The 11,218-nt window shown below is 49.4% G+C and overlaps 2 protein-coding genes across 2 annotated transcripts; one reads left to right on the top strand and one right to left on the bottom strand.

Moving 5' to 3' along the window:
* Nucleotides 1–48: 48 nt before the first annotated feature.
* pccb (propionyl-CoA carboxylase subunit beta) lies at nt 49–5,424 on the bottom strand. Its single transcript, XM_052085570.1, has 14 exons — nt 5,102–5,424; nt 4,831–4,950; nt 4,683–4,751; nt 4,410–4,466; nt 4,223–4,336; nt 3,382–3,492; nt 3,024–3,132; nt 2,811–2,931; nt 2,154–2,235; nt 1,956–2,079; nt 1,664–1,872; nt 1,385–1,483; nt 1,048–1,147; nt 49–390 (listed from the first exon to the last, which is right to left on the bottom strand). The coding sequence occupies exons 1-14, from the start codon at nt 5,372–5,374 to the stop codon at nt 269–271; spliced, it is 1,710 nt and encodes a 569-aa protein (XP_051941530.1). The 5' UTR covers nt 5,375–5,424; the 3' UTR covers nt 49–268.
* A 694-nt stretch (nt 5,425–6,118) lies between these two features.
* On the top strand, nt 6,119–11,172 carry LOC127614298 (E3 ubiquitin-protein ligase MSL2-like). Its single transcript, XM_052085543.1, has 4 exons — nt 6,119–7,105; nt 7,534–7,845; nt 8,634–9,772; nt 9,874–11,172. The coding sequence occupies exons 1-4, from the start codon at nt 6,964–6,966 to the stop codon at nt 10,177–10,179; spliced, it is 1,899 nt and encodes a 632-aa protein (XP_051941503.1). The 5' UTR covers nt 6,119–6,963; the 3' UTR covers nt 10,180–11,172.
* Nucleotides 11,173–11,218: the final 46 nt, after the last annotated feature.

Below are 11,218 nucleotides of genomic sequence, written 5' to 3'. Positions count from 1 at the left end.
ATCCCCCACCAGTGGCCCTACTGACCAATTAGACCAAAAAAAAGTCAGTTTTGTCAAAGTCCATTATTTATTCTATTACGATTAAAAAGGCACCATTTCTACTTGACGTAAATTCAAACATGAGGAGTGAAGCTGAAGGTGGATGGGTTCCGAAAAAAATGGTCCCGATGCGATCCGGGATTGACCTGCATATTTTTTTTTTTGCACCCCAGGCTTCCAGTGGAGTGGAGAGGAAGGGTGAAAACAAACAAACAAACGAGGCGATGTTTTACAGAGGAATGTTGGCGTGCTTCTTCCAAGGGTTGACCTGCTTCTTGCTGGCCAGCACCTCCAAGTCTCGGCAAATCCTCTTACGCGTGGTGGACGGCTCGATGATGTCGTCCACGAAACCTGCAGTACCAGTATGAGTGCGATTGTGTTCCAGAGGAGTGTTAAAAATATTTTTAAGGAAATATCGCAACATTTTAAGAATTTAAATAAAAAGTAACTGTACAAATAATATAATGTGAAGACCCCCAAAGTTAAGACTATAACGATTGACAAATACAACTCCCCCAAGTATTTATTTGATGGAAATATCGTCCAAAGAAAATCCAATAAATTTCAGATTCCAATTATTCACTTAGACTAATTTTTAGTCTTTTTGATCATAGTAAAATTTATCACTCCCACAAAAATATTAATTATTGCCAAAACAAAATCTACTAAATAAATAGATCTTTGAAGTATGTTCAACAACCAAATCTAAATCTTGCTAAAACAAAAGAAAAAATATATATCATTAGAAAAATGTGGATAAAGCAATTTTATGACTGACCAATAAAGCTCTGAAAATATGCAATATAAAAATACCCCGAATATGAAATTGATGCCCCATCCGAGATTTGATTTTTTTTCTCAAAGGATAATTATATTAAATGTCTATGAAACTCCACACCTTTATCAAAAAATATATATTAAAGGCGCTTATAAATAAAATGTATTATTATTATTATTATTATATAATATAGTGTTGACTTCTGCTAAAAAGGTCAGGGGGCACTGTACCTCTGACTGCAGCAGGGAAAGGGTTGGCAAACTTGTTTACATATTCCGCTTCAGCCTCCGCCTGGTTCTCCTTCCCTCTGAAGATAATCTGAACGGCTCCCTAACACAAATTCACCGGGTATTAAAACAAAAAAAAAAGTCTCCGCACAAATGCTGGGCTTTTGAAGTCTAAAAAAATGACACCCAGATAAATAATTTCCAAAAAATGTTTCTTAATTAATATCACCTCTAACCTGGATGAATAAATTGGGAGAAAGAAAATTCGAGATTAAGCAACAAAAAAAAAACTTAGGAAGAGAGAATTTGGTTGAAATAAAGTTCAGCTGTTCTGTTGTACCTTTGCGCCCATGACGGCCACCTCAGCCGTAGGCCAAGCGTAGTTGACGTCTCCTCTCAGGTGTTTGGAGCTCATCACGTCGTACGCGCCACCATAAGCCTGCAATGGAGCAAATTTTAAATGCCAGGAACAACAAAAAAAAAAAAAAAAAGTCCTGCTAAACATCGCCTTACATTGTAAGCCCCCCCTTCCCCATTTGACTCTTTTCTCACAAATATGAACGTCATTAGCATTGTTCAAAAAGAATAATCAAAAATGGTTACTCATAAGGTCCCGCACCTTCCTGGTGATGACGGTGATCTTCGGCACGGTGGCCTCGGCGAAGGCGAACAGCAGCTTGGCTCCGTGGCGGATGATGCCGCCGTACTCCTGAGACGTGCCCGGCAGGAAGCCCGGCACGTCCACGAAGGTGACGATGGGAATGTTGAAGGCGTCGCAGAAACGCACAAAGCGAGCACCTTTCACCGATGAGTTAATGTCCAGGCAGCCTGACCGCCAAAAAAACACAAAAAATGTGACCCGACCGAGACGCTACGCCGTACGAACGAGACGGGCGACGATGTTGACTCACCGGAAGCCACTTTGGGCTGGTTACCCACCATGCCCACCGTGCGGCCATTCATGCGAGCGAATCCCACCACGATGTTTTTGGCGTAGTCGGGCATGATCTCGAAGAATTCTCTCTCATCTGCGATCTAGGTAGTTTCAGGCAGACTCGTTTGCTTTCCCCCCCGTGATCCTCACACAGGTTGTTGTTTTGATCACTTACAGCGTGGACGATGTCCAACATGTCGTAGGCCTTCGTCGACTCAAACGGGACGATGGTGTCCAGCATCGGAACCAGGCGCTCGCTAAAGTAAGGCCAGACAAAAAAAAGAATTGGACATTTTACACTTGGGGCAGTTGCGCAAGTGCAACAAGTCAGGGTTGGGGGTTTTGCATGGGGGGGAGTGGCTAAGGTTTTTTTTTTCACAAATTCTAGCTGGCCATGTATTTACTTATTCATTCATTCATTCATCTTCCGAACCGCTTGATCCTCACTAGGGTCGCGGGGGGTGCTGGAGCCCATCCCAGCTGTCTCCGGGCAGTAGGCGGGGGACACCCTGAATCGGTTGCCAGCCAATCGCAGGGCACACAGAAACAAACAACCATTCGCACTCACACTCACACCTAGGGACAATTTAGAGCGTCCAATCAGCCTGCCACGCATGTTTTTGGAATGTGGGAGGAAACCGGAGCACCCGGAGAAAACCCACGCAGGCCCGGGGAGAACATGCAAACTCCACACAGGGAGGCCGGAGCTGGAATCGAACCCGGTACCTCTGCACTGCGAAGCCGACGTGCTAACCACTGGACTACCGGGCCGCCTTGTATTTACTTATTTATTTAAAAAAAGCGCAAAGACGCTCCGAGCCATTTTGTCTACCTGGAGTCGAGACACTCCCTAACAGGCGCAGCGTCCTGATTGCTGAGCGGTAGGAAGTTGAAGAAGTGGCGCAGGTGCAGCAGAGCTTCCACGTCATTCTCGAATGCCCGGTGTGCCACGCCTGGAGAAAGGACCGCAAACGACGCTCGCAATTTCCACAGAGGTTACGCAAAAACTGGGACGACGACGACGGCGACGACGAATCTACCGGACCGGATACGCTTGTGTGCGTCTTGGCTCCGCCCAGCTCCTCCTGAGTGACGTCTTCATTCGTGACGGACTTGACCACGTCGGGACCCGTGATGAAAAGGTACGACGTGTCCTTTGCGTGCAGATGCGAGCGGTTAACGGTTTTACAAACACAAAAAGCGGAGCGACGGATAATAACGAAGTATCCGTTTCCCTTTTTCAATTGTTGCGATTTTTACAAATACAAACGGGATTTGTGTGTCAAATGTTCGTTTTGCAGGAGCACAAATTTACACATCCCAACAGGCAAAGCTGAATTATTTGAATTGAATTTGGATGAAGGGGCCCAGGACAAGTAGCATGTTCTGTCTCGCTCGCTCACCTTGACCATGAAGGTGAAGTCGGTCAGGGCGGGTGAGTAGACGGCACCGCCCGCACAGGGTCCCATGATGAGGGAGATCTGAGGGACCACCCCGGACGCCATTACATTCCTCTAGAGGGATTCACACACACATACATTGCACTTTATAATCCTGTGTGTCTCAAGTCACAATTGTGGTTGTGCTTACTGATTTTGAACCGATATAATCTGGCCTTATAATTTGGTGCGCTTTAATAATAGGTTTTTATTTTTATACATTTCAATATAATTTTTAACATTTAAAAAAATGGGGGGGAAGCATGTTTGTGGATACATTTTAAAAATAATTTTCCCCTCAAGAATATTTTAAATAAAATAACATTTGATTTTGTTGAAATCAGGTGTCTCTTATAAATATTCATTCATTCATCTTCCTAACCGCTTGATCCTCACTAGGGTCGCGGGGGTTGCTGGAGCCTATCCCAGCTGTCTCCGGGCAGTAGGCGGGGGACACCCTGAATCGGTTGCCAACCAATCGCAGGGCACACAGAGACAAACAACTAACCAGGCTCACACTCACACCTAGGGACAATTAAGAGTGTTCGTTCAATCAGCCTGCCATGCATATTTTTGGAACGTGGGAGGAAACCGGAGCACCCGGAGAAAACCCACGCAGGCCCGGGGAGAACATGCAAACTCCACACAGGGAGGCCGGAGCTGGAATCGAACCCGGTACCTCTGCACTGTGAAGCCGACGTGCTAACCACTGGACTACCGGGCCGCCCTCTTATAAATATAATTTTAATAATTAGTTATGTTTTATTATTCATCAGACTTGTTTTCTGGGTGGCGTGCACGTCACCAGGAATATGTCTGCGTATCCGGCCAGAGACTCCACGCCCTCTTGGATGCGAGCACCTCCGGAGTCATTGAGACCGATGACGGGCGCTCCCACCATCATGGCCTGGTCCATTATCTAAACGGCGACAAGCTCACATGTCACCGATGACAACACGTCCGCTCGAAATCTTCCTTTGGCAAACGCTTACCTTGCAAATCTTTTGCGCGTGAGCTCCAGACAGACTGCCGCCAAATACTGTGAAATCCTGAACACCCAAATTATGATACGTTATGGATTCACAGTTTTGTTTTCAACACTTTTTGGGGGGGCAGGGGGTGCTGATAATGCAAAAGTCAATGGTTAAACAAGGATGGGGTTTGGGGGGTTCTCCTGAAAAGTGACTATTCTATAGGTATGGAGATTCCGCCCACAAAATTAGCATGAGAAAAAGTAGTGCCGGTAAAGTCCTTAAGAGCCCCACCTGACTGAAAACGTACACCAGGCGGCCGTTGATTCTGCCGCTTCCCGTCACCACGCTATCACCTGGGAACTGTCGGCCCAAAACAAGAAGTGACATCACACACACTTTCAGGAAGAGATAGCTGAAGATGACGATGACCATCAATCACCTTGTTTTGATCCTGCTCCATACCGAAGTCGGAGCAGCGATGCTCCACGAACATATCAGTCTCGCAGAAGGACTCGGCGTCCAGCAGGAGTTCAACTCGCTCTCGAGCTGTCAGCTTGCCCTGCGCAAGTGTTATTAAGTTTTAATTATATCTCATGGTTATCCCACTACATAAGTAAAAACACCACGTTTCGAGCTTTTTGTTTATTTTTTTTAAATATTAGGGGTTTTTTTTCGTCGTCCCAACTCCCAAGACTTAATTAGCTTTTCACCCGCTTGTGTTGCGCGTCGATCCTCTTCTGACCTCCCCCGACCAGCGCCGCCTTACGTTTCTTCTCAATGCGCTCTCTCACGGACAGGTGGCTGACCGAGTAGCATCGGTTCGTCGCGAGTGTCGGTGCGCCATGTTTGACCGGCGCCAGACTCCTGAACGACAGCCGCAAGCCGTCGAGAAACCCGCGGCTTCCCCGAGCAACACAGTAAGCCGCCATCATAGCTGCGCGTGTCTCTCCTGTGACGGAAGGCAAGTCGAAACGAGCAGTCATACGAGCCAATGGCGAACGAGGGGCGCTCTCCCTCAACCAATTGCACTGGAGGAGAGAAAAGGCGGGACTTATGTAGAAGGGGTTCGGTCTAATAAAAAAAAACTAATTTCGCCCTGGTTTTACTCTTTCAGGTACATAGCTCTTTTTTTTGGACTCGTATAAGCCGCGCGCGTGTGTTTTGCATACATATCTGAATGCTTTACAAGTATTCTATGTTCGATTTGTATTATACTTTCTGATGTGCTGAAGTTCAAAACTTGGAGCGTAAAGACAGTTACTTCAGACTTGTAGCTCGTTCTTCAGCTTTACAAATATTAAACCTTATCGGCCAAGGCGCTGGACCGTACCGAGTACCAGACGTGCCGTCGTGGCTGCCATATTGGGAAGGACAACGTTCCCGTCAGAGGCAATGATTTAACATTGAAATTTAATTTAACTTGCTCGTTTTTCCGTTGATTTTCATTATATTTACTATAGTGTTAATGCCCAAACGTGAAATCAAAAATAAATGTGAAAGTTCTTGTAAATTTGCAAATGTAGGTTCTGACAATTTGACAATGTCTATTTCATTTACAGCTGAAGCAATATCCAAATTAATAAAATCAAATTTGCGTTCAATTTTAAACGCCTGCTCGCCTTTGTTACTGACTTTTATTATAACTGATTAAATTATAATAGCAGATTTTTACAGCACTGCGCAAGAACATCGAAAGGGGACGTTGTGCCGAGACAGGAGCACCTGCTTTCCACTTCCGCCCCCACCTAAAACGGTAACCATGGTAACTCACGAAGTCTCGCGTGAGTTCGTTTAGCGTCGCGCGAGAAAAGCAATATCTATGGAGAGAGGGACTTGATCCGAGGAAGTGCAAATCAAATGATTGATGAAATTTCCGAAAGGCACAGCGAGCTTCATGTGTCCTTTCCCCGGCCGCCCGTTACGGTAGCTCGCACGGAAGAAACCACCAACACCACGGGATCAACTAACATCCAGACCCACCCTGTCTACAAGGCAGCCCGGAGGGAATTTGAACATTTCCGATAGCTCTATTTTTTGGGGGGCGAAGCTAACAATGCTAACTTTAGCTTTGTTTACATGTATCGCGCGCGTCGTAACTGGGAGCTAATCGCAAACCGAATCTGTTTAACCACCACGTACGACCCCGACGTTATTTTTTAGCACAATTAAGCGACTTGTTTTGAAAATACTTTATTTATGGCCAGTCGAGCGACTTCTCGCGCGAGGCTAGAAGCCGCCGACACCACCGCCAGCGAGCTAGCTAGCTTGCTAAGCTAACAGGCTAGGCTACGCTATACAATGCTACCCCTTTGAAGATGGCTATACAACTACAACGTTCGTCCCTACTGCGAGTCAGAATGTGAACAATTATGACGTCGTGCGAACCAGCGTTTCCACCAAAGAGCGCTGATATTGATAGATTTTAGATACACTACAAATGGCTTGCAGCTTACTCTCCACTCCGATACTGGATTGATTAAAAGAAGCGTCAGTAGCCCCCTCTGCCTAGCTTGGATATAAACTTCCACATCCACGCGCGGCGTACCCCGACCCCTCCCCCAGAGAGGCGGCGATGAACCCGGTTAACGCCGCCGCGCTGTACGTGTCCGCCAGCCGGGCCGTGCTGCAGTGCGACCCGCGGCAGCCGCACACCTTCTCGGACATGTACACGCTGCTGCCCTTCTTCCGACAATCGTTGGCATGTCTCGTCTGTGGTAAGCGCCACTACGGGGAAAATCGTAATATTGCCGTGTTATTTATACCACTGGTGGGCGTGTGTCTGCGTGTGTTTGTGTGTGTGTGTGTGTGTGTGTGTGTGTGTGTGTGTGTGTGACAGCGCTTGACACAATTTGTCGTCGCCATGGCAACGAGGCCGAGCCCCTATCATGTCTTTCTCGCCCTCAGTTGCCAAAACATGACTCCGCTTTTATTTTTTTATTCATGCTGTATTTAGCTAGCTAGCACGGCTCACTTACAAAGGACATGCAGTTGCAAGAAAAAAGGATGTGAAGTCTTCGGAATTATTTCTGACTCCTTGGACTCCTTTGCCACTCATCAAGAGGGCAGCAGGTCCATCAAACAGCTTAAAATGTTTTGCTAGCTGCAGTTTTACTTTGAACAAGCACTTTTTTTTCTCCTGCAGGTGAGCTCGTGCGGGATCCGGTGTCGGCGCCGCACCCCGGTTGTCCGCACCACGTGTGTCTGGGCTGCCGGGGCCAGAAGACGACAGCGGGGCGGGCGGCTTGCGGCCGCTGCCGGGACGCGGCCGGCTTCCGAGAGGACAAGCAGCTGTCGCTGCTGGTGCGGCTCTACCGAAAGCTTTGCGTCTACGTGGCCCACTCGGCGCTGCTGCCGTGCGTCAGCGCCAACGCTGAGCTGATGGCGCTTCTGGAGGAGGCGCTGGTGGTACCGGCGGAGGACGCAGAGTCGCCGGACGCTCAGGATTCCTCTGCAAGTAGGGAGCTATTCTGGTTATAACTCAAGCAAAAATGAAAACGCTTTAAAAAAAAAAAAGAAAACCTATATATATTGTATATATTTTGTTTAGGTAAGTATTAGCCATTTTAAATGTGTTTATTTTGGTATAAAATGATGGTCAAATGATACTTTTATTCATTCATTCATTCATTCATCTTCCGTACCGCTTGATCCTCACGAGGGTCGCGGGGGGTGCTGGAGCCTATCCCAGCTGTCTCCGGGCAGTAGGCGGGGGACACCCTGAATCGGTTGCCAGCCCATCGCAGGGCACACAGAAACGAACAACCATTCGCACTCACACTCACACCGAGGGACAATTTAGAGCGTCCAATCAGCCTGCCACGCATGTTTTTGGAATGTGGGAGGAAACCGGAGCACCCGGAGAAAACCCACGCAGGCCTGGGGAGAACATGCAAACTCCACACAGGGAGGCCGGAGCTGGAATCGAACCCGGTACCTCTGCACTGTGAAGCCGACGTGCTAACCACTGGACTACCGGGCCGCCCATAATTTTAAAAATTGTAGTTTTATTTTTTTATCCATTGTTTGATTGTTTTTTTTTTTTAATATTGAGCTTGACAAAATACTCTATTAAAAATAAAACAATACAAAAACTAAGCTAAAACATAATGCTTGGTGGGGGGTGGAAATAAATAAAACCTGCTCTCAAAAGTAATTAAAATAAACTGAATAAAAAAATAAAAAAGTCAAAATGAATTAAAAACGAATAATAAAAGAAATAAATCAATATTATCACCCTGGTAGGAGCACCGGACGGCGAGTTGGTGAAAAGCGAGCCCGAGGATGACCGGCAGCCCGTGGACGACGGTGAGTTGGCGAATAGCGAGCCCGCGGACAAAGAGTTGGCGGACGGCGAGCCCGCCGAGGATGGCGACGTGGAGCCGGAAGCCATCGAGTCGACCGCCCCCACCAAGGAGCCGCGCCAACCTGCCGAGCTGTACCCGGAGCGCGGATCGTGCAACCGTTCGCTCCTGGAGAGCCTGGAGCCCTCCTCGCCCGAGCTGGAGGTGTGCGAGCTGATGGAGGAGCCGCTAGCTCCGCCCCCTGCTGAGGGACACTCCGCGTCCGACACGGCCACCCTGGAGCTGAGTCTCACCACTGGACCCTTCACCGCGGGAGCCTTTGCCCCCGGATCCTTCCCCAACGGAGCCTTCACCCCCGCGCCGGGCGGCAGGGAGTTGGAGGAGGGCGAAGTGCTCCTCCTCAGCGTCGAGGAGGTTCTCCAGACTCTGGACCCCCTCCAGCCGCCCGCTGACGGCCCCCCGGACCGGCACTCTCACATGTACCTGCAGTTGGACTCCGCGCACAACTACACGCAGCTCCACGCGGACAGGACTCACGTGACGCTGAGCCCGGCGTTCCCCCATCCGCCTCTGGCCGTCCCCCCGCCCCCCTCGCCTTCCTCCTCACCGTCTTCGTCGTCGCGCCACAAACGCAAGCGCTCGCGGTCGGAGAGCGACCGCGAGCAGGTGAAGCCGCTCCCCATCGCTTCCATCCTGCAGGGGCCCACGTCGCCGCGCGCGCAGCACGCCGCCCCCGCCGCGCCCCCCCACGCTTATTCATCGCTATACAACGGGGCGTCGCCCAAGCCCGCACGCCACCACCATCACCACCACCATCACCACCACCACCACCACAGCAAGGGCGCCCGCAAGCACGGCGAGCTGGGAGCCAAGAAGAAGGCTCGCTCGGGCGCCAAGTGCAAAGAGCGCGGCAAAGAGCAGCGCCTGCAACTGACCGGCTGCCTGGTGCCCCCCGCACCGCCGCGGCCCCCCTACAAGAAGCCCGTGGAGAAGAAAGGCTGCAAATGCGGACGCGCCACCCAGAACCCTTCGGTGCTCACCTGCAGGGGGCAGCGATGCCCCTGTTACTCCAACCGCAAGGTGAGAAATCGCACCCAAGCATTCATATGATCAAAATAGTTTATGATAATTTATGATAATTACTCTGTTCGAAAATATTTGTTTTCGTTAACTGTCGGCAGGCGTGCCTGGACTGCATTTGCCGCGGCTGCCAGAACTCTTACATGGCCAACGGCGAGAAGAAGCTGGAGGCATTCGCCGTGCCCGAGAAGGCGCTGGAGCAGACGCGGCTCACGCTGGGCATCAACCTCACCAGCATCGCGGCGGCCGCCGCCCTCCGCGGCCCGCCGGGCGGCGGACTTCGCGCCGGCACCCTGCTCAACGTGGCCACGGCCACCGGCGCGCCCGTGGCCACCGCCTTTCTGTCGGCCAGCACCCCGCCGAGGGACCCCGCCTACGAGGACAGCCTGGAGCTGCTCATTGGCTGAATGCCCCGAAGAGGCGGGCCAGACTTTTTTTTTTTTTTTTAATTTCTTTCGGGTGCTCATCGAATGTTACGGCCGCACGCCACACCTGGTCCCCTGAATGGGGCGCACTATGGCAGCTGCTCTTCTTCTGTGGTGGAAAATGCGCAGTAGTCAGACTAGCGTGTCTGTGCCAAACCCTCCTGTATCGTGCCTGTGTGCGCGCGCGTGTGTGTGTGTGTAAGAGAGATCTACCCCCAACACTCAAAGGCAATACCCCCCACCCCACCCATCCTACCACCACGCCATACCCCCATGGCTCCCCCATGAATCCATTTTTTAAAATTTCTTCCACTGTGCAAGCGACCATAACACGGAAGCACTTGTTGACTGACATTTAGCGTCGCTAGCACTGAGCATAAGGCGAAAAAAAAAAAACCTCCAGCGGTGCGTTCAAGGACAACGGCGACGTTTCTCTTAAAAGCAAAGACACAAGTTGTCTTCACCTTTTCAGCCCTCCCCAAAAAGAGTATTTTTTTCACACCAATTGATTTGGTGCCGTGTTGTGAGAATGACATGTCTGAGGGTGTGCGAGAGAGTCTCTTGATGCTTGAGAGAGAGGCTGTATGCGTGCATGCATGAGAGAGAGTGTGTGTATCCAAATGCATCGCCACTGTACGGGTCCAGCAAGTTAAGGACCAATCAAACATTTTTTTTTTGAAACCAACAAAGAAAAGTGCGTAAAAATGATCATCGGAGTGAATAAGACTTAAGATATCGAGCCTTCTCTCAATTGTTAGCAGGCACGTTACATCGTAACAACCATCAGCATATATAATGTAATCTTCCCATATGTGTGCATTGATGTGTGTCTTTTTGGGCATTACTTGAAGTCGGATTAGTTTTAGGTTGTTTTTTTTTGTATCGCAAATGGTGTTTGAGGATGAAAACGTTCACTGCCATAACATGGACACGATCAGCAAGACGTCAATTAAATGATAGTTTTTTACTTTTTCACTAGTGTCTGCGTGCGTCTCTGTGTGCAGCTCCTCATGCTTTTGAC

This window comes from Hippocampus zosterae, chromosome 14 (assembly GCF_025434085.1).
Source record: "Hippocampus zosterae strain Florida chromosome 14, ASM2543408v3, whole genome shotgun sequence".
Taxonomy (NCBI): Eukaryota; Metazoa; Chordata; class Actinopteri; order Syngnathiformes; family Syngnathidae; genus Hippocampus; species Hippocampus zosterae.
Note: the sequence above shows the minus strand (reverse complement) of the source record. Positions and strands in the feature narration are given on the sequence as shown.

Bases quoted from the DNA above. Each gene is read 5' to 3' on its own strand.
- pccb (XM_052085570.1), bottom strand. From the start codon at position 5,374: ATGACTGCTCGTTTCGACTTGCCTTCCGTCACAGGAGAGACACGCGCA. The intron at 3,493-4,222 runs GTGACGTGCACG...GAATCCCTCTAG, and splicing joins GATACGCAGACATATTCCTG to AGGAATGTAATGGCGTCCGG. The intron at 1,484-1,663 runs GTGCGGGACCTT...GCTCCATTGCAG, and splicing joins TCACCGTCATCACCAGGAAG to GCTTATGGTGGCGCGTACGA.
- LOC127614298 (XM_052085543.1), top strand. From the start codon at position 6,964: ATGAACCCGGTTAACGCCGCCGCGCTGTACGTGTCCGCCAGCCGGGCC. The intron at 7,846-8,633 runs GTAGGGAGCTAT...TCACCCTGGTAG, and splicing joins CGCTCAGGATTCCTCTGCAA to GAGCACCGGACGGCGAGTTG. The intron at 9,773-9,873 runs GTGAGAAATCGC...AACTGTCGGCAG, and splicing joins CCTGTTACTCCAACCGCAAG to GCGTGCCTGGACTGCATTTG.